The sequence below is a fragment of the Phascolarctos cinereus genome, unplaced genomic scaffold (genome assembly GCF_003287225.1).
Source record: "Phascolarctos cinereus isolate Bilbo 61053 unplaced genomic scaffold, phaCin_HiC Scaffold_726;HRSCAF=1367, whole genome shotgun sequence".
Lineage (NCBI taxonomy): Eukaryota > Metazoa > Chordata > Mammalia > Diprotodontia > Phascolarctidae > Phascolarctos > Phascolarctos cinereus.
Genome location: NW_027556098.1, coordinates 321572857 through 321598624, shown reverse-complemented (window position 1 = coordinate 321598624; position 25768 = coordinate 321572857). Strand labels below are relative to the sequence as shown.

Here is a 25768-nt window from a genome sequence, read left to right as displayed (position 1 = left end):
TTATGCTGAATGAGTCCTAAGATACCTTGCTGCTCTAAATCCCATGATCCTCATGCTTTTAGGAATAGGGATGAGGGCATTTTATACTCGAATGTGAGCTGAAAGAAAACATCGTTGTGTTTATTGTTTAGTCCTTTGTGGTACTCCTGGTCCTATGTAGAACTGTATATTGTTAGTGGAGAGACCTAGAATCTCAGGGTCAGGAAGGACCCTAGAAACCATCTGGGCCAATATTAATTGGAATAATAATCCGCTCTATAGCTCAGACAAGTTGTCCTACAGCCTCTTCTTGAAGACCTCTGGTGAGGAGGAACCAGTTGTATTCTAAGACAACCCGTATTACTTTCAGACAAATCTAATTGTTAGGAAGGTTTTTTCCTTTTGTACAACCTAGTGTTAAACTCTCTGCGCCTTCTCCTCTTTATTTATTCATTCATTCATTCATTCATTCATTCATTCATTTGTTTATTTATTTATTGGTCTAGGCAGTGGGGTTAAGTGACTTACCTGGGGTCACACAGTGTTCTGTGTCTCAGGCCGGATTTAAACTCAGGTCCTCCTGAATCCAGGGCCGGTGCTCTGTCCACTGCGCCACCTGGCTGCTCTGCCTTTTCCTGCTCAGTCTTAGGTCTGCTCCAGGACCAAAGAGAGCAAGTCTAATTCTTCTTCTTTATTTGTTGTTGTTGTTTGTGTTCAGTTGTGTGTGACTCTCCTTAACCCTATTTGGGGCTTTCTTGGCAAAGATACTAGAGTGGTTTGCCATTTCCTTCTCCAGATCATTTTTACAGATGAGGAAACTGAGGCAGTCAAGGCTAAGTGACTTGCCCAGAGTCACACAGCTAGGAAGTGTAAGCCTCAGCCAGATTTGAAATCGCAAGGAAAAGTCTTCCTGACTCCTCATGACAACCCTTCAAATAACTGAAAATGGCTATTGTGCCTAACTCCAACCAGTATTTTCATTGGTCCTCATACGGCATGGGCTTGAGGCCCTGTCTTACTTGCCTTATACCATATTGTTCCAATCCAGACAACTGGACTGTTCTGTTTTCTGAACACACCCCCTCCCACTTGTACACCTTTTCTCATTCCATTCCCCGTACCTGGGATGGGCTGCCTTTTTTCTCTCTGTGAGCTGAATTCTTACCTCTTCTTTAAAGGTCACCTTAAAATGTCACCTCCTCCAGGAAGTCTTCTGCGATCCCTCCTACTAACAATGATTATCCTCCATGGACTTCACTTAACACTTTGTTTAGACCTCATATTGTGTATTCTGGATATCTGTGTTTGTATCTTACTAGTCTGTAAACTCCACCATAGCAGATACTGTGTTTTGTCTTTGTATTTCTTCTAGCATACAGTATGTCTCTACACATAATAGGTGCTTAATCACTCTTTGCTGTATGAATGAATGCATTTGTGACTTGAATGAATGAATGTTGAAGATGGTAAAAAGCCCTCTGTAATAATACTTCCTGTTTACTTGGTCTGGGTTCCAGACAGTGGCTTGGAGGTGAGAGGCTGAGTGATCCATTATCACTCACCCAGGGCAGTCTGGCGCCCTGTTAGCTTATGTTTGAGGCATTGTCTGTCTCAATTAACAGCTCCTTGGAACTCGGACAGAATCGTTGACCCAGCGTGGTCTGGTGTCCTCCCAGATCTGTGACTCTCCTCTTTCCCTGTACCCTCAGAGGTCAATTTTGCCATCTGTGCCTCTCAGCCTGGTTTTGCGGGGAAAGGGAAGGTGATTCTGTTTCGATAAATTTCTTAGATGGTGGTGGTTCTGTCCAGACACAGCCCTGCAGCTTTAAAGCTGGGCAGTGCTGTAACCCCTGTTTCTGGGGCAGCTGGTTGATTTAATAAAAGCCCAGCCTTTCTTGTTCCTCAGCCAAGCTGGAGGTGTAAGTAGCCCCCACACATGGTGAGTGGTCTGTCAGTCTGGGACAGATCGTGTGGCACCCTTCTAATCTCAAGTGCCCATCTCTCTGCCACTAACTCCTTAATGCACTCACAGAATTCAAAATAAAGTGTTCTGGGAGAGCGTCCCCAGAGACAAGGCCCTGTGTACGTGTGTACCCCCCAGCTAAAGGCGTTTGAGTCTGCTCTTTATAATAATATTAATAGCAATTCCCATTTCCTTAGGTCTTGATGATCACAAGGCACTTTCTTCACATGCCACTGTGAAGCAGGAAAACAAGGAGTGTTAGTTCCCGTCTTATAAATAAGGAGGCTCATTTGCCCAGGATGACATAGGTGATAAGTAGATGAGCCAGAATTTAAACCCAAGTCTCCAGAATCCATTCCAGCATGCTGTCTACTGTAGCACACCAAGTAGAAAGAGGCAGCTAGGGAATCAGTGGATAATAAAGCACTGGACTTGGAGTCAGGAAGATACGAGTTCAAATCCAGCCTCAGACACTTACTAGCTGTGTGACCCTGGGCAAGTCACTAAACCTCTTAGCCTTGGTTTTCTTATCTGTAAAAGGGGATAGCTTGCCTCTCAGAGTTGTGAGGATCAAATGAGATAATATGTGTAGTAATATTGGAAACCTTAAAAGCACTCTATGCTTGCCTGCTGTTATTATAAGCCACTTCTCTGCAATTATATTTCTGTTAATGTTTGCCTATAATTATATTCCTGTTAAGCTTTCAAAACAGTATCTTTATTTACTCTTTAACATGAGATTTCTGGGTTGTGTTATAATAATTGCCATTCATATCTGTATAACACTTTAAAGTTTACAAAACCCGTTCCTCCAAACGTCCTGATTAATGGAGGTAGTGCTCTCATTGCAATTAGGAAACTGAGATTTCAGAGAGATTAAATCATTTTCCTAGAATGATTTAGATAATAAAGATCAAAGCCCAGGATTTGAACTCGGGCCTTCTGACTCCAAGGCCAGTGCTCGTGCCATTATTACATTACACTGCATCTATGATGTCAGATGACTTAACCTTTTTCAAATGTAGCCGGCTTTCTCCAAATTGAGTAAATTGCTATGTGGTATAGGGGTAGTAGTAGATTAGTCCTTTGGACATGGAGTTAGGAAGACCTAAGATCAAGTCCTGCCACCATTTATTCTCTGTGTTGTCATAGGCACACTACTTTCCCTCTTTCTGCCCCCAAGTTCTCTCATCTGTAAAATAAAGATAATAATAATACCTACCTCCCAGGGATTGGTGAGGATCAAATAAGATTATATATGTAAAACACTTTGCAAACCTTAAAGCCCAATATAAATGCTAGTTATTATTAGTATGTTTAACTGTGTAGAGGTAAGCTGAATAGAACGTTCCTCAGGGTTATTAGAGGGTAGAGCCTTGAACTTGACTTGTGGATTTTTTGGATATCCCCTTCTTGTAAATGATATCCCTGGGGTTTATAGAAACATGTTGTTATTGAATGGTTTTTCAGTTATGTACAACTCTTCGTGACCCCATTTGGGTTTTCTTGATGAAGATACTAGAGTGGTTTGTCATTTCCTTCTCCAGATCATTTTACAGAGGAGGAAACTGAGGCAAACAGTGTTACATGATTTGCCTGGGGTCACACAGCTTGTAAGTGTCTGGGGCCAGATTTGAACTCAGGCCTTCCTGACTCCAGACAATAGAACCTGTGAATTCTTTGGGACCTTAAAGATCTTCTAGCTCCATCTCCTGCCTAACAGTGTTGGGTCTACTATACTCAGTTCCTTCCAAATAGTCAGAATCCCTTGTGTTGATACAGTCTGTTACAGTTTACGAAGTACTTTCATATACGGTATCTCATTTTTCTTCTCAATATGCAAATATTAAAGCGTGCACAAAATAAAGACAAGATACTATGGGAGGAAAGGGGCACTATTAGACGGGGGAATCAGGGAAGACTTCCAATATGGGGGTCATTGAGACTTCATTTGAAGGCACCTAGAGATTCTAGGGTGGTTGTAAAGAATGCATTTTGCAAACCATAAAGTGTCTTATAGAAGAGCATCTTCGCTATTATCCTCTTTCTCCTCTCTGGGTAGATATAATGCTTTGCAAAATCTGAGAGTGCTCGGTCAGCCTGGGCTGTAACAATATGTTATTGCTTCTATGCCACGTTGAACTGTGTTTTTTCTTCCTGCTGAAAATGCCCAGGGTTAGATCAGTGTCCTTGACCTGACAGGCCTGTTTGTCTCCTAGATCACCCAGCAAGCCTTCAGAACCCGTCCAGGTTGCGGACTCCACCTCCTCCACTGTCTCACTCCCACACCCCCAACCAGCATCATGCAGCCTCCATCAACTCCCTGAATCGAGGGAACTTTACGCCCCGCAGCAACCCCAGCCCAGCACCGACAGACCACTCTCTTTCCGGAGAGCACCCCGTCGGCCCCCCAGAGTCTGCCCATGCGCAGGACAACTGGTTACTCAACAGTAACATCCCGCTGGAAACCAGGTAGGTCTGGTACCTCATCTCTTGTGCTGTCCCAAAATTCCCAGAGCCTAAGGGCCAGAGACAGAAGCTGACCTGCTAATTAGAGCAGCCATGCCATTCTGATGATTTGGGGGAATGCGGACAAACTGAATGGAACTACGTAAATGGTGGGCTGGCAGGAAAGGAGAGGGTCTTATATGGGCAACACTGGAGGCATGGGCCACATGAGAGTAAGACAGAAGCTGGGTTCTTCTCACTGCCAATCTCATTCACGGTATAACAGATTTAGAGCTGGAAGGGACCTTAGTGGTTATCAAGTCTAAACTCTCATTTTCCCAGTAAGGAAACTGAGGCTGGAAGAGATTGAGTGCCATCTTGCCCAGGGGCCTACAACCAGTGAGTGTCTGAGGGCAGGCTTCAACCTTCTACCTTTCTCATTTCAAGTGCATCTCTCAGTCCATTAGGCAGAACTGCCTCTCAGTTCATTTCTGTTTGATTCAGCAAGCCTTCATATACTGCAGTCCATAGATAAGTGTCAGTCCCTACCTTCTTGGAGCTTTTGGGTTGGTGGGGATAAGATGCAAACATGAATGTCTATAAACCACAAAAATATATGAGAAGTATATCACGGAAGTACAAATAAAATGCTCTATAGGGGGGTGAGGTTACCCTTTTTTGAAAAGCTGATTTGGAGTGTCAGTACAGTCAAATACAGTGTCAAGGACAACATTTGTAGGTAGCGTTGGTAATATCGACCAGCAGTCTGAAACTCCAAGAGATTAAGTAATTTGCCCATCATTGCACAGCCGTCTACCAAGAAGTACCTGGGGTGGATTCAAACCCCAGGCTTCTAACTCCAAGGCAGGTCCCTTTTCTATTATACAGCCCTCAGGCTGCTTGGGTGTACTCTACATATTCAGAGAATCAGAGGAAGGCCTCCACTGTATGGGGTGGATAGAGGGAGATGGTTTAGGACATGAAAGATGGCATACTCACACCCATGACGTCCTAGGTCAGTTGGCATTGAAGCCTAAGAAATGTTTCCTTTTGTTTGCCAGAGTTTGGGATTATTTTAAAGCCCATCTGACCTAACCTTTTCATTTTACAGATGAGGTGGCTCAGGCCCAGGGATGTAAAAGGATCTGCCCATGGCCATATAGCAAGTTAGTAGAAGGGGCAGAATTCGCATTTGCATCTCTTGACTCTGAGTCCACAGCTCTTTTCATTAATAGCATCCCTCTTAGAATCACAGATCTAAAGCTGGAATGGACCTCACAGGTCATCTAGTACAACCCTCTCATTTTACAGATGAGGAAACTGAGGCCAAAAGAGGTTAAAATAACTTGTCCAAGTACTGGTAGCAATCATTAGAGATGGGTTTTAGACCCTGGTCCTCTAATGACAAAGCCAATGTCCTTTCCACTCTATGACCATGACACCTAAGAGGAAATTTCCTGGAAGGAAGGAAGAAAGGAAGAAGGAGGGAAGGAAAGAAAGAAGGAGGGAAGGGAGGGAGGAAGGAAAGAATGTAGAGAAGGAGGGAAGGGAAGACAGAAGGAACAGAGGGAAGGAGGAAGGAAGGAAAAATAGGTTTATTAAGCACCTACAAGTGCAAGGTACCTTGCTAAACACTTTACACATACTATCTCATTTGCTCTTCACAACAACCCCTCATTTTGCAGATGAGGAAACTGAGGCAGACACAGGTTAGGTGACTTGGGGAGGGACATACATCTAGTAAATGTCTGAGGCTGTATTTGAACTCAGTTCTTCCTGACTTCAGGCCCAGGGTTCTAGCCATTTCACCACCTAGCTGCCATGAAAAAAATTAAAAAACAAACAAACCCCAAAAGCTTAAAACTGTAACCAGTTACATAGATTAAAAGTGTTTTTATTTCTCTATCTTTGGAAAGAGAGGATCAATAACCTACTTAAGGAAGTGAAATAAATCAATGCATTGAAAAGATTTACTCATCTGGCGATGCCTGGCACGTAACGATTGTACTTGTGCTAGCTAATGCAGGAAAGATGGTGCCTGTTAGACCTTAATGAGAGGATCAAGGATTGCTGTGTTTTTCTCTCTCAGAATAGTTCTTCAGAAAGAATGCCACCCAGAAAACCTGCGTACCAGCCACTTAGTTAATATTGCTTCTGTTATCGTTGTACGCTGCTTCCCTGCATGCTTCCTCCTTTGCTGTGATCGTTAACAGTATTGGATAATTGTATGTCATTCATGGCCTTACGTAGCCTAATCAAATCTCCATTATTGAAAATGCATTCATTGAATTACTGCCCACGGCTGTAGCAAGAGATCAGGCCTTCAGTGTTCCAGATTTGTCCAAGAGATCATGAGAACTGTGTGGTTTGTTTTGTTATTAGCTTATGCCACTCACAGGAGGGAAAACTCCTGGTGAGGACTCATCTCTCTAAACCCTTCCCCTGGCCCTTTATGGGGGAATAAAGCAGGCCCCATTTGTGGGATCAGGAGCTGTATGGGACCTGAGACTTATCAGGTGGTCCATCCTACTTATTTACAGAGAATCAGACTGTGACTTGTCCATAGTAACATACATACGGAATAACAGTTAAGGCAAGATTTAAGCTGGAATCTTTATTCCGTGTCCCTAATTCTACCACTCAATCACGCTGCCTCTTAAGATAGAAATTCTACCTCTTTAGCTAACTACCTGTGTGACCTGAGGCAAATCACCAACCTGGGCCTCAGTTTTCTTATCTATAAAAGGAGGGGGTTGGGCTAGATGGACTCAGAGGACCCTTCTAGCTGTAGACCTAAGGTCTGTGAAATGTAGCAGAAAGAACCTTGGCCTTGGAGTCAGGGAAACCTGGGTTCCATGGCCAACACCGTCCCTGGCAAGGTTTATGAGTCAAATCTTTCTGAGAATCCATTTCCTTATTTGTAAAATGGGAATAATAAAAGCAGATACAACCTACCTATGCTGTGAAAAGAGGATTATAAATTGAACTATGAATCATACTGTGACCACTCTGGGCTTTATTTTCCTCATCCTTTAAATGGGGAGAACCATCCTTGTACTACATCACTCACAAGGATGTTAGGAGAAGAAAGTGCTTTATAAACTGTCAGGCACTATACAGATGCAAACCACTGTCATCATTGTCTACTAGAGCACAGGAGAACCTTTCCAGGTGTTTAGCAGACAGGTTCTGCAAGACAGATTGAGAATGGCTCTAATAGGCAACAGGTTCCCAAATGACTTAAGTGGAGTTAAATGTTTTTCTCTTTCCTGATTTCCAGAACTTGTGAAGTCAAATGATTAGGGATGGGAATGCATCATTTCTGTCTTTAAGAGAGCATCCGACTAGCATCTGAAGCCCTACCCATCTCCATGACAACAAGGAAGTAAAAGACCTCCATTACTGCTGCATGGGGACCAGAGTCCTAAATCTCTCAGCTGGATAAGTGGATGCTCTGCCTTTCAGAGTAGGGAGTGAGGCATGCATATGCAGATGATGTTCTGATTAGGTTCTGCTGCTATGTAAGCACACACAGTGCAGCTCTCTTCTAAACACAGTGTGGAGGAGGAAGGAGAATGTAGTTGTTGATTTTAGATGGCCAGGAAAATAAGGGGCCGCCAAGGGAGGTGGAAGACGATTCTGCTGCCGTGGCCTCCTCCCTGAAAAAGTGTTGTGGATAAATGCCAGTCGAGTTTGGATAGGACAGTGGAGTCACCCGTTCACGAGACGTTACAAACCTCGCCTCCTCTGTTACCTCCCACCAGCCCCATCCACATCCTTCTCCTTCCTTTCCTCTCTCTGTATTTTAACAGACAACATGGTAACAATAGAAAAAGCATCATGTTTGGTGTCAGAGGTTTTAATCTTGGCTCTGATACATGGCTTTGGGCATATGGCCCTCAGTTCCTTCTACTATAAAATGGGGGCGCGGTGGCCTTGGTGGGTGCTGCAGTCTCTTCCAGCCCTGCCATTCGGGGGAGTCCTCGGTGCCTTCCTGCTCGAGGAATGGGTACGTAGCCATGTCTTTCCTCCCTCAGCATCAGGAAATTCTGTCTTCTTCGGGTCTCTGCAGTTGTCATGAGTTTATGCTGGACTCTTTGGATCTTGTTCTGAACGACTCTGGTTACTCTGGATCTCGTTCTCATTCTGATACTGGCCTTGGCTCTTTCAATTCATCGGCGTTAGGCCCGGCAGCCAAAGTTCGGCCCAGTTTCTTAACCACCGACCGGCAGAGGCTATCAGAGGAATAGAATAAACAGAATCAGAGATGGGAAATGCAAGAGGCTGTGGGGAAAGCGAGGTTATTTTTTGATCTCCCTCTCTGCGCCGAGGCACGGTATGGTACCCTGGAAGTATCATTTGATTTAGAATCAGAGGGGCCTGTGATCCAGCTCTGCCTGGCTCTCCTTTTCTCCCTCGCTTCCCTCCCGTTTGTCTGTGTTTGTCTTTCGCTCCCCTCCCTTCCTTCTTTCCTCCCTTCCTTTCTTCATTCCCCTTCCTCCCTTACCTTCTTCCCTCTTCCTTCTTTTCTCCTCCCTTTGTTCTTTCCTTCTCTGCTCCCTTCCCTTTCTCCCTCCTCTCTTTCTTCTCCTCTTCCCCTCTTTTCTCTTTCTCTCTTTCCCTCCTTCCCCTCATTACCTCTCTCCTTTCTCCTTTCCCTTTTCCCTCCTCCCTTCCCTTCTTCCTCTCTTCCCGCTTCTTCTCTTCCCCCTTCCTTCCTTCCTTCCTTCCTTCCTTCCTTCCTTCCTTCCTTCCTTCCTTCCTTCCTTCCGTCTTCCCTTCTTTTTCTCACACACACTTATGAAACACACACACTTTGTGCAAAGCTTTATGCTAAGGGAGATATTTTAAAAAAAACTTAGTTGACATACAGCTTCTGTCCTAATGGAACTGAACAGTGCCAGTTGTGTAAATGTGCACTGGAGCATCCCACTTTCCTTCCCTGAAATCTTCCCAGAGCCACAGCTTTCCCTTCCCCCTGGTATATTGCTCATTTGCACAGTAGGTAGTTTTCTCCTTGGGGGCAGGAACCATGTTGTGTTTCGTCTTTGACTCTCTAGCATGTATAGGGTCCTTCACATCACTGGTACTTAATCAGTTTTAGTTGCCTTGAACTGAATCTGTAAGATGGGGATAATATCTGGATTATAGTGAGGAAAGCTCTGCATAAGCTCTGCGTATGCTATCAAGGGCTATTTAAATGTAATCTGTCATCACTCCTACCTTCCCAGGCACAGCGAGAGAATACACTGAATCCTTAATCCTCAATCTCCAGGAGTTAGAACAGGGCCATGGAATGAAAATGGTGGAGCTAATGTCAAATCACTTAACATCTCTGAACCTCAGTTTCCCCATATGTAAAATGGGGATAATAATGCCTTTAGTATTCACAGGATGATTGTGACAGTTAAGTGAGATAATGTATATAGAGCACTTGGCAAACCTTAAAGCCCTATATACATGTCAGCTAGTTTTGTTCATTCATTTTTCAGTCTTGTCTAACTCTTCATGACCCCATAAGGGGTTTCTTGGCAAAGACATTGGAGTGGTTTGCCATTTCCTTCTCCTTTACACAGATGAGGAAACTGAGGCAAACAGGGTTAAGTGACTTGCCCAGGGTCACATAGCACGTAAATGTCTGAGGCCAGATTTGAACTCAGGAAGATGAGTCTTCCTGACTCCAGGCCCAGCACTCAATCCACTGTGTCACCTAGCTGCCCATGTCAGTCACTGTTTGCTAGTGTGATACCTTATGATTTGCAGAGCCCTCTTTTCTCCTTTGAGCCTCAAAGCCAGCCTGGGGGTCAGTCAAAGAAAGAATTACCATTTCCATTTTTACCCACATCTACTTGACACTACGGTCCATTGCATTGGGGTATACAGGCTCCTTTTTCCCGAGCCAGCAGATTTGAGAGATGACTTCCTCTTGGTTGAAGTTTGAATGAACATGGCTTTTCATTGCTTTTTAAAGATCCTGGCTTTGTTTTCCTAAGAGCTAATGAAAGCTCTTGGGAGGCCAGTCCTTTTCCAAGAGACATTGCAAATTCCTTTCATTTGAGTGTAGGAATATAGGTTATGGAAATGTGAAAAATGGAGGATGTTGATAGAGGAGCAAGCGTGGTCAGATGGGGCAGGAACATGAGGCTGTAAACCTGGACTGTCAGCATTGGCAGGGGCTTTAGGGACTCCTTCCCCACCTTTGTAGAAATAAAGAAACTAGGGCCCAGACAGAAGAAGTAACTTTCCAGAGATCCCACAGTGAATTAGGGCCAGAACCCAGTAGCTAATAGCTAGCATTTACCCAGTGCTCAAAGGTTTGCAAAGCAATATACATGCGTACGTTCTTTCATTTGATTCTCACAATAACCCTGTGAGGTCTGTGCCATTATTACCATCCTGTTTTATAAGTGAGGAAATAGAAACCCAGAGAAATGTAAATAAATATTTAGTAAGTACCTATTGTGCACCAAGTACTGTGCTAAGTGCTGAGAATAAAAATATGAAAAAGATAATCCCTGACCTCAAGGAGCTTGCAGTCTAATCAGGAAAACAGTACACAAAAGAAAGCTGAAAAACAGGCAGGGGCAGAGTCCAGGAGTCACTAGGACATACTGCTTGGGAATGCAGACATCAAAAATTGAAACAATCCTGGCTCTCAGGAAGCTTATATTCTTTCAGAGGAGACAACACACACATATGTAAATACGTAGGGAATCAATTAGAGTTTGGGAGGGAGGGTCCTTGCTGTTGTGGGGGAGGGGTCAGAAAAGGCTTCCTCTAGAAGGTAGTACTTGGTCTGCCCCTTGAAAGAAGAGGGAGGTTCTTGGAGGTGGAGTGTATTTTTTGTATCAGGTGGGAGGAACAGAGAAGGCCAGTTTGCCTGGATTATGGAATGAAGCAAGGAGAAGTATGTATAATGAAGCTGAAAAAAAATATGTTGAGGCCAAGTTAGGAAGAGATTTAAAAACCAAATCTAATAGTCTTTACCCAGATTCACACACTCATAATATATTGGATCCAGAACTCGAAGTCAGTTTCCTCCAACTCCTAATTCAGCATTCTCTGAGCTTCCCATCACTCTCAATCCCCCTTGCCCCTGTCCTTTTATGATTATAGTTTGTTTTTTAAGCAACTATGTGGTGCAGTATATAAAATAGTGGAATTTGGAGTCATGAAGATCTGAGATCAAACCCTGCTTTAAACACTAGCTAGATGGCATTGGGCGAGTCACTTCACCTCTGCCTCAGTTTTCTCATCTGTTAAAATCAGCATAATAATAGCATCTACCTCTCAGGGTTGTTGTGAGGATTCAGTGAGATAATAATTATAAAACATTTTTTAAATTTTCAAGTGCCATAGAAATACTAGCTATTTCAGGAAATGGGGTACAGAAGTCTATCCTGCCCTACAGAAAAATAGAAGGGGAAGGGGATAAGAGAAGGGGGGAGAGAAAGAAAAGAGGACAGACTAGGGGAAGGGATATTCATCTTAGGGTGGGGGGAGGGTGAGACGGGGTGAAAATTTGGAGCTCAAAAACTTGTGGAAATAAATGTTGAAAACTACAAATAAATTTATATTTTTTTAAAAAAAAGAAATACTAGCTATTTACTCTCATTATAATTATAATTATATTTGAAACTTGATTATGAAGAGACTTGTCTAAATGAACCGCGTACAGCTGGGCTCTGCTCCTGGAGGGGAGATTGAATTTGAGATGCCTCACTCGGCTTCTTGTACCAGAAAATCTGAAGGCATCATCATCTCCCCTCTCCTTGATTGGGGCTTGAATGATTACCTTGGCCAAGCCCTGCCTCGGTCTTCCTGGTGAGCACGCTGGGTACCGCTGAAAGCAAAGAGACTGAAGCCATTGTATGGGCCTCTCCTGTGCTCATGGCTCTCTGCCCACTGCACTCTGAGCCATCCCAGGGCCTCTGCCTGAGGCTTCCCTGCGGCTGGGCTAGACCGAGGGTGAGCTTAGGGCCTCTGATGCTGTTTGTATCTTCCTCCTATAATGGTACACGGAACAGGTAAGGCCTCTATAAATACTCGTTTTGTTGAGCCAGATTCGTGTGAAGGAAACTACAGTGTGCTTGCCAATAAGTAATTCTCTGCCTGAATTACATACCAGCTCAGTGAGCAGAGGAAATTATGCCTGAAGTCACTGCCCAAATTTTCCCTGTGCTTCAGTGAAGCAAATAAAAAAAAAATTCACATGGCCCCCAAATCCCTTGTATTCTACAAAACATGTGCTGATCTGCTCATTTCCCTACTTAGGGTGTTAGAATGGGTAGGACAATGGACTTAGAGTCAGGAAAACCTGGGTTCAAATCCTGTCCAATAATTGAACCCATGGGATCTGATAAAATCACCGAAAGAGAGGGTAGAGAGAAAGAAGAGAAAAGAACCCAGCATCAAGCCCTGCGTCTAATAATCATTTTGGGATTTCTCTCCCCAAAAAACCAGATTTATTGTATGAAGTATTTATAAAGTGTTGTGATCTCCCTTTGTTTGGGCTCTTCTTTCTGGACATTATGCCTTCCTTCCCCCTTCTCTTACAAATAGCCCAACTCAGCTGCCTCTGCCTCCATGAAACCTTCCCTGACTGTCCTCGTCAGACCTTACTTACATTCTATGTTGCTTTACACATTTCTAATACACTTATATAATGCATATTATAATCACCAGGGTTGGTTTCTTGCTTTACCAGACTGTAATTTCATTAGGACTACATCTTAGCTAAAGTTTTCCCACCTTCTATCTAAAACCTTCCCCACCTAATATGTAAACCTTCCCTACCGACAAATACAATGCTCTATAGGTGCATATGAAATGTTTGACTTGTTAAATGAATTATTATTTAATTGAAAATAAACCATGCTGAGTGCATGAAAGAGTCACAAATTAAATTCTCTTAGAGATCTGGAAAAGAAAATAATCATGCACTTGGTATTGGGTAGGATACAAAAAAATGGGTGCCATAACCCTTTCCTGTGAAGCGCTTCTGACAATGACCTGGACAAAAGCATCAATGACATGGTTATTAAGTTTGCAGATGATGTGAATCTAGGAGACGAAGTTAGTAGCTTGGATTATAGAAGCCAAGATTTTAAAAGACTGAAACCCAGTGGAACAATTGACCAAATTAAGGCTGTGAAATTTGATGGGGACAAATGTGAAGACGTCTGCTTGAGCCCAGATGTTGGGATGGGGAAGGGAGTGGGGTAAGAGAGGGGAAAGGTGGTGAATAGCAGATATTTTACGGTAACGGAATGGAGGGAGCTTTGACATAGAGGGACCTCTTTTATGCTGACCCAAGTCAGAAAACCTTGGCAGGTGAAAAAAAGGGGTAGTGTTCTCAATTTTGACATTCTTCTTTTCTGAAAGAATGACTTTTGGTAGTTGGAGACTTTCTAAGTTAATGTAGAGTTGTAAGAAGCCAGACTGCTACAGAGAAATAGGGAAGAATTATAGGCAGAGAAGGACAATGGAAGGACCCCGCAGGTGGAAGGCAAGAAACCTGAGTCCCCATTCTCCCCCTTACTACCTCTGTGAATTTGGTCAAGTCAGTTAATTTCTCTTAGCCTCGATTTTTACACATTTAAAATGAGGGCATAGAACTGGCTTCAGCATAGTGGATTGAGCTCTAAACCTGGAATTAGAAGATGTGGACTTTAAACTCCATTGTAAAACCTGTGGGTTGGTCCCTTTGTGAGCCGCAGTCCCATCATCTGCAAAATGGAGCTAATAATGCCCACAGAAAGTACCTCTTAGCAGATGTAAGGCTCCAATGAGATTTTGTATACAAAATACTTTGCAAACTTGAACTTGCCACGTAAAAGGCAATTATTATTACTGATTTTTATTATTGGATCCCCAGTGCCTAGCACTGGGCCAGTCAAATGCTTCTTCATTAGTTGGCTGACCTTTGCATAAGAATTAATTGCTTTAAAATTTGTGGTAGTCCTAGGGGCAGCTAGATGGCACAGTGGATAGAGCACCGGCCCTGAAGTCAGGAGGACCTGAGTTCACATCCGGCCTCAGACCAGACACTTGACACTTACTAGATGTGTGACTCCGGGCAAGTCACTTAACCCCAATTGCCTAAAAAAAGGAAAGAAAAAAACTTGCAAAAAAAAATTTGAGGTAGTTAGATGACACAGTGAACAGAGGGGTAGACTTGGTAGTCAGGAAAACCACGGTTCATATTCTGTGTCAGACATTTAGTGGCTGTGTGTGATACTGGACTATGTGATTATCCATAGAATATTTTTGCATAAAGCATCTTTTATAACCTCTCAGCCTCAGTTTCCTCATCTGTAAAATAGGGATAAAAACAGCACCTACTTCACAGGGTTGCCATGAGAACCAACTGAGATAGTATTTGTAAAGCGCTTGGCAAACCATGCAAGTGTTAGCTATTATTATAATAACCTTTCTTATTTGTAGTTCCTACCGAAAAAAAATCGCTGTTCTAATGACCATTTGGATAATTAATTCATGGAAAAAGGCATATTTATATGAAGACCAAAGTGGAGTGTTGCACCTATGGGGTGGTGTCATAGCTCCTCTACTAGGCTGGACTCTCTAGGAGGGTAGGCAGAGTTTTAATGCAGGAAGCCTAGCATCTGTACAGCTCATTCTCACTGATCTGAAGATGGTGCGGTGGATAAAACCCTCAGCTTGGAATCAAGAAGACTCATCTTCATTAGTTCAAATCCAACCTCAGACACTCACTAGCTGTGTGACCCTGAGCAAGTCACTTAACCCTGTTTGCCTCAGTTTCCTCATCTGTAAAATGAGTTGGAGAAGGAAATGGCAAACCACTCCAGTATCTTTGGCAAGAAAACCCCAAATGCTAAAAAATTATTTCACTGAGAAAAAAAATAACAACAAAGTTCATTTGGAAGAACAAAAGGTCAGGAACATCAAAGAAACCAGGGGAAAAAGATGGAAGTAGATTCAGCAGTATCAGACCTTAAACTGTATTGTAAGGTGAGAGCATTGTTGAAATATAAAAAGGAGAATTTCAATTCTTTTAAATTAAAATTTTCTTGCATAAATAAAACATGTAGCCAAGAATAAAAGGAATGCAGAAAATTGGGAGGAAAAACTTTCATAGGCAATCTCTCAGATTGGGTTGGAATATTGCGGTGGTATAGGAAATGATTAGCTGGTTGATTTAGAAAAACATGTAAAGACTTGGATTTATGAAGGAAGATGCCGTCTACCTTCAGAGAAACAGCTGATAGGAGGAAATAACCATAGCATGGTCTTACATATGTGTATTTGTATATATGTCCATGTTGATGGATATCAGAGTGTGTGTGTGTGTGTGTGTGTGTGTGTGTGTATCTCCACACTTAATAGTAGCCTTCTTTAGAGTAGGTGGGGGGAGGAAGGGGAAAAAATAAAGCAAAAAGCATACAGCAGAGAACAGAAAAAAACAACAAGGAAGCAAAGGAAAGCTGGGCAGCTTTGAAAACAATGTGCAGTATTTATTATGTAAGTTTTTTTGAAATGGAAAGTTATTGTTTCATATTGAATCCTGCCTTATGGTCTGCTGTGTACATGACTATTATTTTTGCTTTTCTCATTTTGTATTTAATTTTAAATTTACAAAAATTTACAAAAATATTTTTAAAAAAGTACAGCATAGCCATAAAAAGCCTTTTGAATATGATTAAAATATATCTAAAATTTTTTAAAAAAGAAAACTCCAACTGGGGACAAAGAATGTGACTGAACAACAACATCCTTTTGAGATATGCAAAAAAGCAAGGAAGCAAGGAAAGGGAGGGAAGAAGGAAGGAAAGAAGAAAAAAGGGACAGAGGAAGGAAGGAAATAAGGGACAAAGGATGGAAGAATGGAAGGAAGAAAAGAAGGGACAGGAAGGAAGGAAAAAAGGGACAGAAGAAGGAAAGAACAAAGAATGGCAGGAGGGAAGGAAGGGAAGAAAGGGTGGAGGAAGGAAGGAAGAAAAAAGGAATGGAGAAAGGAAGGAAGCATGGAAAGAGAGGAAGGAAGGAAAGAAGGGACAGAGGTAGGTAGGAAGGAAGGAAGAAGGAAGGCAAAGAGGAAACAAGTGTTAAGTGCCTCCCCTGTGCCAGGCACTGTGCTAAAGTACTTTATCAATATTATTTCATTTGAGCCTCACAACAACCCTTGGAGGTAGTTGCTATTATTACCCCCATTTTACAGTTGAAGAAACAGGCAGATTAGTAAGTGACTCGTCCAGGGTCACACAGCTAGTAGGTGTCTGAATTTGAGTTCAGGTCTTCTTGATTCCAAGTCCAGTCACAGTTCCACTTCGCTGCTTTCCAGCTGCTCAGAAGAGAAGGGGAAGGTTAAAAAAAAATTTAAAAGGAGGCCTTGGGTTGGAGTGGAGGAGCATTCTCTGTAGCCTGAAATCCTCCTGCCCTTCCATTCCTCACTGTCATTATGTGGTGCCACGGAGAACCTGGGGGGAGAGGGAGCCGGGCCCAGCTTGTGCACTCCCTCAGAGCAGACTCCCAGGATGGTGTGTCAGGGATCTCAGGTGTGTCTGTGCCCAATTTGGGTACGAGCTGCGTTCCTAGGATCCAGCAAAGTCAGACGCTGGGCGAGGCCTCTCCGTTCACACTTCTCAGCATGTGCAGCTTAATTGATTTCACTGGGACCATGTGATTAATAACCTGTCAGGAATGTCGTCTGATGAATTAGAAACCAAAAATAAAAAAACATAAAAAAGCTCAGGAGAGAAGCGCCCCCAATGCGTCAGCTCCAGAGTGCGGGTTAGCAGACCTGGTTTGGGAATTTGAGAGGCGGCTTTATGGCCAGATTTCCTCTGTGACGAGAGCTTGAATTGAGGGTGGCCCAGCCTCCTCCCAAACAGCTGGCCATCCAGGTGATTGTTTCCCAGGCCCAGCCTTTCCGCACTCAGGCTGCAGCTCTCAGACCACATCAGGCCTGCAAACACTCACAGTAGCTCACTTTTCTACAGTGTCTCCCCTTAGACCAAGAGCTTTTCTCTTGCCATGAACCTGTGAAGTAAATAGTGCTGGTATTGCTACCCCCACTTCAAAGAGGAGAGAATTGAGACCCACAGGGTTCTCCCCGTCCGTCACTGAATTCTAGTTCCTCACAAACTCCAATTTCTATAGTGCTTTAAAGTTTTTTCACAAAAAGCCAAGGAGGGAGGCAGTGCAGGGTTGTTATTTTTGTGTTGTTTGTTTTGCCTGTGTTTGACAAGTGAGGTTTAGAGAGATCAACTGACCAGTCCGGGATCCCATAGTTTCTAAATAACTGAGGCAAGAATTTAATCCTGGATCTCCTGACTCCAGGCCCAGCATTCCACCTGCCATATTGTCCTGCTTCTCAGGCAAGTAGCCCAATGAGAACCTAAACCAGAGAGAGGGTCAAACCCACTTGTCCACTCTAAATCTTCCATGAAAGCTTTTTACTTGCCTTAATAGTCATCACTATCAATTTTTGCCTTTCCCTTACAGAATATCTTTGCATAAAATGCCTTTATGTCATTTGAGGTGTAGCATTGTACAATTTTGGAGCTATAATAAAATCAAGAAAAAAAATAGTATAATTTATTTCTGGGCAAAATTTAGAGACTGAATGTTAGCTTTAATTACTAGCTATTACAAGCTGTTATTACTATTACTATTACAGTTGCATAAAGGGTTTGTTTGTATGTCTGTGTCTTTATACACACACACATATACGTGCATATGTTGTTTAGATAGATAGCCCTCTTTATGTATTTTTGATATTTATTGAGATCCTAATTTTTATTTTATTTGTCTTTGCAAATAATTAAACAAATATAGAGTATGATTTTATTTGGTTTATACTACACTGTTTTTCTATTAAGAGCAGAGAACAAGACTAGTACCAGGAGGTATTTGCCTCATTGGAGTAGTAGTAATGGGAAAAGCAGTGGTCCTGGCATCAGAAAACCTAGTTTTGAATTTCAACTTTAATTCTGACTAGCTGCTATCATTCCCATTTTACAGATGAGGCTCTAAAAGGGAGTGACTTATTCAAGGACATTCAACCAGAAAGTATTGAAGCCAAGACTCTAGCCTAGGTCTTGTGACTCTAAGCCCACTACACTCACTTTCTAGCACCTTTCTAGGAAAGTAGAATACTGAAGTGTTTCTATTGTCAGCAGCTGTGGAGACTGTCTTCTGAACATCTGGCCAGTTTTTACAAGAATTAATAAGAGGATAGACTGGAATAAAATAGAGTAGAAAAGAAAAATTCTCCCTTGCTCATAGAACCTGAGAATGTTGGGGCTGGCAGTTACCTTAGAGATCTTGTTGTCCAACCCCATACAGATGAAGAGATGGAGAGTCAGAGGGGATATGGCTTGCCTTAAGGGCACACAGCTAAAAATCGAGACCACAAAATTTCATAATTAATGTAGTGTTTCTGATTTAAGAGGTGAAATTCTCTAAATGATTAAATAACTTGAACTCAGGTAATACCAAGTGTTTAGAATATCAGAATATTTCAGTAAGGCTTATTTCAATGACTTAAAACATCCCTGATTTTGCAGGTGTCAGCCCTCCCAACCAGAAGGCAGATCCTTATATCCCATGCTTTTGTAGATGTGTTCCATGCATTGCCTTGGCCAGAAGTTTGGCCTCTGGTGGGAAGCCCTCAGCTAATGGGCCTCTCTGAAGTTTGCCAGACAAGGCCTTGGACAGTAGATTCGTGGTCTGTCACCTGGCCAGCGCTCAAAGCTTTTCTGGTTTCATGGGGCCTGCCTAAGCTTCTGCTTCCCTGGCAGGAGCTCCGCTTCCTTTCCTAACCTTAACCCTAACCCTAACCCAAACCCTAACGCACTCCGTAGTAAGACATCAGAGCAGGACTTTGGTAACATTGGGGGTGGAGAAGGGACAGTGAAACCCTTATGAATCCCCAGCATTTTCAGCTAGTGTTAAATATCACAGGGGCCCTGGAATGAAGAGAGTGGCTATTTTAGAACAGCACGCACCACATGCTTCATTCAGCCTAGCTTAGATCCCCTCGGACAATCACATAATTCTTGAAATAGATCACTACACAATTACTTTGTTTTTGCATGGTATTACCTTGAGGTTGTCTCGAATGCCTAGCACTTTTGAGGAAGTCGTATCCTGATAGGATTTTAAGGTGCCATTTAAAATCCCCAAGAGCCAGGTCCCAGACTGGTGATGTAGGTTAAGTGCCCAGATATTCTTAGGGGACCTTGTCTGGCATCCAGACTGTGGGCACGGATCCCCCCAGGGAGGAAATGGAAGTGTTTGCATGCGGTATTGATGAAAACATTGATAAGCTCCCCTTTGTACACAGCGTCTCAGTTTTCAAAACGTTTTGCTCCTAGGAGAGAGAGAGGGAGGGAGAGTGAGTGAATGCTGGCATTACTGCTGTAATTTCAAAGATGGGGAAATGTGTTGATATTGTAATGATAAGAATGGTAGCTCACGTTACCGTGTCATTTCAGGGTTCACATAAGCAGTTCTTTGACTGTGGTTCTACGAAGTAGATAGTCAAGAATTATTATGCCCATTTTACAGATGAGGATACTGAGGCTTGGAGAATTTAAAGCATTTTGCCTCAAGCTTGACAAAACATTTAGCAGCATAGCTGGAACTTGAAAATTGGCCCTCTGATATGACATCCTGGGCTTTGAAATACACTGTGCTGTGTCTTGTAGCAGTCTTGTTTTTTGTTTGTTTGTTTGTTTATTTGTTTGTTTTTGGAGAGGCAGTCTGTATTAAGTGACTTGCCCAGAGTCACACAGCTAGTAAGAGAAAGCACGCTTGTAACCAAGATCAAGGGCCTTGCTCACTAAGAGCTTACAATTTCAGTAACCTTGACAGCCTGCTCCTGAAATTCGTGGAATCATAATCCAGTCAAATTCACGCTCATTTTTTAAAACGGTGAGATTTATGGATTTATCATACATTCTGCTACACCATTTAAAAAATCACTCAAATCTTCAGCCAGAGGCACCACAGGATTTGGGGTCGGAAGACCTGAGTTCAAATTCCTTTTCTATTAAATACTAGGCAATAACCCCTCTCTGCCTCAGTTTTCTAATCTGTAAAACTGGAGTACTAATACTACCTACCTTTCAGGGTTGTTGTGGGGATCAAATAAAAGAATACCCGTAAATATAAAGCGTTTTGCAAACCTTCAAGCATTATATAAACGCTGGCTATTCTTCTTCTTATCATTATCACTTGACACCATAGTACAAGTTTGCAGCATGTGAAGATAGATCATGTACAATCCTTGGGGTGCCTTGGCTCAGTCTACATACTTGGCTTTCTTTGACTACAGAGTGATGAATTGGAATCACTCTCCTGATTTGAGGATAAAGTGGCAGCCTCAGACTCATAAAACCCTGCAAGTTAAGGCTTTGAAATAAGTCTGGGTTCAAGAGAGGCTTGGGGTGTGGAGGGGGCAGCGGTCAACCTTAGAGAACAATGTTGTGGAAGTCCCACTGGATTAACTGGACGGCACTGGGCAGCTCACTTTATTTCTGTGAGCCTTAGATTCCTCATGAGTAGATGAGTTCTCAGGCCCCTTCCAGCTATACTCTTTATTCTGTGATTCTGTGGTTTTGTGAAGGGCAAAGAACGGTGTCCAAAGGGTCAGATTGCAGGCCGATAGGACAAAAATGAAGTTTTGTTGGCTGCCTGCTCAGCTTCCCCATTGATAGATGGCATGGTGTCATACAAAGATCAATGAATTTAGACTCGTAAGACCTGGTTTCAAGCACAGGAACTTAAAAGTCAGAGGGTTCCTCAAAGGCTGTCTCCTCCAACCTGTGCCTGAACAGAATAACTGTCTATAGCGTTCCTCCAAAATGGTCATTCTGGCCAGTGATTGAAGATCATCGTTTATCGTTGTTTACTTGAAGATTGTGAGATAGATTGCCCAGGTTATAGAATGAAGAAACTCGGGGCTAGAGAGGTCAAGAGATGGAGCAGTGTCCTGTAACTATTAAGAGTTAGAGGCAGAATTAGAACTCTGGTCTCCTGACTCTGAATCCAAAGCTCTTTTGTCCATGCCATGCTACTTCTTGGTGTGTATAATCATTCCGAAGCGAGAAAGATTTCAAGCTTTGGACTGGACCAACTTGGGACTATGAGTCTGAAGACTCCTATCTGAAGACCTGCTTAAATAATTTTGCTAAGACCCATCACCAAAAAGTTAGCCACCACTAGATAAATTTTTTGGCCACTACCATTTAATGAAACTTTCTACTAAGGGGTGGAGGGGCTATGATCTATGTCAGTGGAGGGAGTAACTGCCCCGATGAAATGCTAGATCATTGAAGTATTACAATGTGTATGTATGTATGTATATGTATAGCAGCAGCCTATACATATGAGCATTTGCACAAAGCCCTCATTCTAATTCCATGCCCAGCTGCAGCCACACGTTAGCCACTTGGTTTTTGTTTTGTTTTGTTTTCTGTTTGTTTGAAACCACACTTCATAGATGCATGACTCACTGGCTTCATTCATGTTTCCATATGTATGTAGAAACATAGCGAAGCAGACATTCCTAGAGACTTTGCAGGACAACCTCATTGAGATGGACATTCTCACCTCCTCCCGCCATGATGGTGCTTACAATGATGGGTATGTGACACTCCTGTGCCCTTCCTCTTTGATGTGCCCTTGCTTTCCTTCCCTGCATGAAAGCCTTCAATGGTCTTAGTGCATTCTTAAGGGTGATCCCATTGGCCCTACCAACCCTTAGGCAGTTTTAGGAGACCAAGAGCTTATAAACCCTTTGGGGCAACTGTAATATCAGCAGAAAGGGTCCTGAATTAGGAGTCTGGGAAGTTTGGTCCTGGTCCCAGGTCTGCCCCTATCCAGCTTGGAGAGTCTCTCAAAGGAACATAGCATCCTGTATGTATTAATGCCTGCCTCATTAATATGCTAATTCATGGCATCTCATTGGCTTTCATTGCCCTTTTGAGAACCATTTCATTAAGAGGAGGGTGAAGATGCTATAACCCACAAGTGCAGTTCAGTGAAGATTTGGGCTTCTTGCCTCCGCAGAGGACTTGGGTTGCTCCAAGCTTTGCTTTTTAACAGATGTTGAGTTTGTATTCATTCGAGGTCATCGTATTTCACAGATCACAGGGAAGTCCTCATGTGACCTTGGTCATACCTATCATTAAAGCTAGGCCTTTGCTTGATCTAATAACCCATTTGGATGATAACCATCATGTTTTGACATATTGACCATTTAACCTTTAAGTTAAAAATTGTTTCTGAGATTGGGTTCTGTGCTAAACGACCAGAAGGCATACCATGCATGAGCTGTCATATTAGTCTGAAGGCAGGCCTCGCTTTCTCCCCTGTCTGGCTTATGCCAAACCTGATTGTGGTCTACAGTTGTGCTCTTGATTTTATTCTTTTTTATCATTGCTGTTCCTTTCCATCCTTGTCATGTGATCAAATAAACTAGATGTCTTTATTTTCAGTGAAAGAACTGGGTTTTTTTCCCTTAACCCTTTAATAATAAATATGGGGAGGCAACTTAGCATAGTGTACCAAGAACCAGCTTTAGAGTCAGGAAGACCTGAGTTCGAATCAACATGAAAGCTGTGTGATTATGGGCGAGTCACTTAACTTGGTGCCCTGTGTTATGTAGCTGATTTATAAACAAGTTGCTGACCTGCTTCAGTGGAAGAATTTCTGTATAGGGAATTCCTTACACTGATGAACTCCAGGTCCAGACAAAAAAAAATTCAGATCAAATACATATTTTATATGGCAATTTTGTATAATGATTTTTCATTGGAGATAGAACTTTTGGGATACTCTGTGTCTATACACATAAATATATATATTCTCTTTTTAAAGCTCGTTTTTGGGGGTTCAGATTATACCTAGGTCAGCTGACCTATATTTGGACTAATATGGTATTTTCCGTTTTAACAGTGACCTCGAACAACTTCTACTCTTGTGTAATCTCACTTTGCAGTCTCAGACTCAGAAAGTGTAGAACAGGGGTCCTTGAGATTTGTGTGTTTCATGGAACCCTTTGACAGTCTGATGCAGCCTAAGGACCCCTCCTCAGAATCAGCTTTTTAAATGCCTAAAATGCACAGAATTACAGAGAAAGCCAATTTTATGGAAATAAAGTTATCAAAATATTTTTTTTAAAATGAGTTCACAGACCCCAGGTTAAGAAACCCTGGTGCAGAGAATGTTTTGAGTAGGAATTCCAAAGACCTGGCATGTTAAGCATCATGTTTCTGGCCATCATGTGACTTTTCACTGTGGCTGAACGTGGTGGTGACTTTGGATATTTATCTCCCGTGCCACATGGATCACATGAATAGGGTTCCATTTTAAAAGCCTGACTCTTTTTTGCAGTGTAAGAAGCACCAAGAAAGTGGACAGTACTAGGGGGAGATCAATTGCTTTCTCTTTTAGCCTCTTGCTTTTACATGGGGATAAAAGACAACCGTGCTTAGAACACATCCCTAGATGGTGCCACAGTGACCTTTGTCGAGCAGTTTGTGCCCTGAGGCATCCTGTCCCAAGCTCACAAAACATCTGGGGCTCTTTATGCCCCGGCCCCCGTCCAGTTGGTAAAGCCCTCAGTCTATCCTTGGGTATGCCTCTCACTGTATGATCCACTTCCCCATGGAGATGCCTCTTGGTGTTGAAATGTTTGTGGTAGTCTATAGTACTTGTGACATTGTGACCCTTACTGACCTCTTCTCCTGTTGTCTCTCTGGTTCTACTAAATGTTGAACTTTCTTTGCATGGCTCAGTCTGTTGTTGTTTTATTTTTTTTTTACCCAGCCCCAGTGGGTCTCACTTTCACCTTACTCACCTTCTCTCTCCCTTAAGTATAAACCCAATGACCGGGTCTGGTGTCTTTTTCATGAGTGACCAACAAGGCTTGTCCTTTCTTCCCACAGGCACTTCCTGTTTAAGCCGGGAGGTACATCGCCCCTCTTTTGTACCACGTCTCCAGGATACCCGCTGACGTCCAGCACGGTGTACTCTCCTCCCCCTAGGCCCCTCCCACGAAGCACGTTTTCCAGGCCTGCCTTTAACCTTAAGAAGCCCTATAAGTACTGTAACTGGAAGTGTGCTGCGCTCAGCGCTATCATCATCTCGGTCACACTGGTGGTCCTGTTGGCGTATTTTGTCGGTAAGTATGCTTTACCCACTTTGGACCTTACCCTTACTTTCTTTTCATTCCTGTGTTCCTGTGGTTTCTCTTTGACTCAGTTCACCACACCTGTAGGAAGCCTGACCGTTCAAACAGCCCGTGAGGCCATAACCGAGACACCACTGACCGCCTGGTGGCCCTGATTGTCTGAGATATGGGTCTCACAAACTTCAAAATATTAAATAATGGCAGACATCACAGCTCCTGTCATTGTCCAGTATCCCGATGGAAATGGTCTTGTGGCAGAGAAGAAAATGTAACTGCATTGTGTTTATCTGAGTGCCTGCCTGGCTGGAAGAAGCAGTCACTGGGACCACCAACCTAGATTGGCATTGACTACTCAGGCACTAGGAAACAGCATCACATCACAGCAACAAGAAAGAGAACTGTGTCATCTAGTGGTCCAGTGCCTTGCCAGGCCTGGATTCTATTCAATGATCACTTCCATGCCAAATGTTTTTCACATGGTCTCCTTTTTATCGTGGGGGGTCCACCCACTATTTCTGGATCTTCTGGAAGAAGCTTTCATCCTGCACCGTAGAACCAAAGAACCTCAGACTTAGCAGGGACCACAGAGGGCATCTAACCCAACCCTTATCTAAAGAAGACATCCCCTCCTTCAACATCCTCAGTGAACACAGAAAATCCACGTGTAGAGCTTAGGTCCTGATACTTCAGCTTAAAGAATCTGTGATTTTTATAGGCGTGGATGCCAATTGGTAGTATCCAACACATTTGCCATAATTCCTTTATGCCTTAGGAAATGGTTTATTGAGTTGTTTTCCCTAAAAAAAAATGACCAGGCATGGAACACTCTGTGGGTAGACTTCTTTGCAAGTAGCAAAACCAATTCTCAGACAACAGACATGGAGTCATGATGTAGCCTATCCTGGAAACCTTCCTAACTTGGTAGATGGCTAAAGCATTTGTTAATCACTTACTACGTGCTCTAGACTGCTAAGTACGGTAGGACATGCTAGTGTTTTCTGTCCCCTTGGCACAGCCTTCAGGAACCCAGGGTCACCCACCAGTGGCAAGGATGCATTCCAGGGAGACTTTGTTTGAAGTAGATTCTGATATCTTGCCAGAGCAGCCTGTGAATAAAATCCAAAGTCAGCTACAGAAATTCTTCATATGCTGATGTTTTTCCCTTAACACATCCAAGGTGTGAATAAGTTCCATAA

At 42.9% G+C, this 25768-nt stretch overlaps 1 protein-coding gene across 1 annotated transcript in view; it reads left to right on the top strand.

Annotated features, from left to right (window-relative positions):
• The window catches only part of TENM4 (teneurin transmembrane protein 4), a 640191-nt gene that overhangs the window by 286843 nt on the left and 327580 nt on the right, over nucleotides 1–25768 (top strand). The window contains 3 exon segments of the mRNA XM_078156941.1: nucleotides 4162–4414; nucleotides 21923–22021; nucleotides 24328–24563. Of these exon segments, the coding sequence (XP_078013067.1) occupies nucleotides 4162–4414; nucleotides 21923–22021; nucleotides 24328–24563 (588 nt within the window).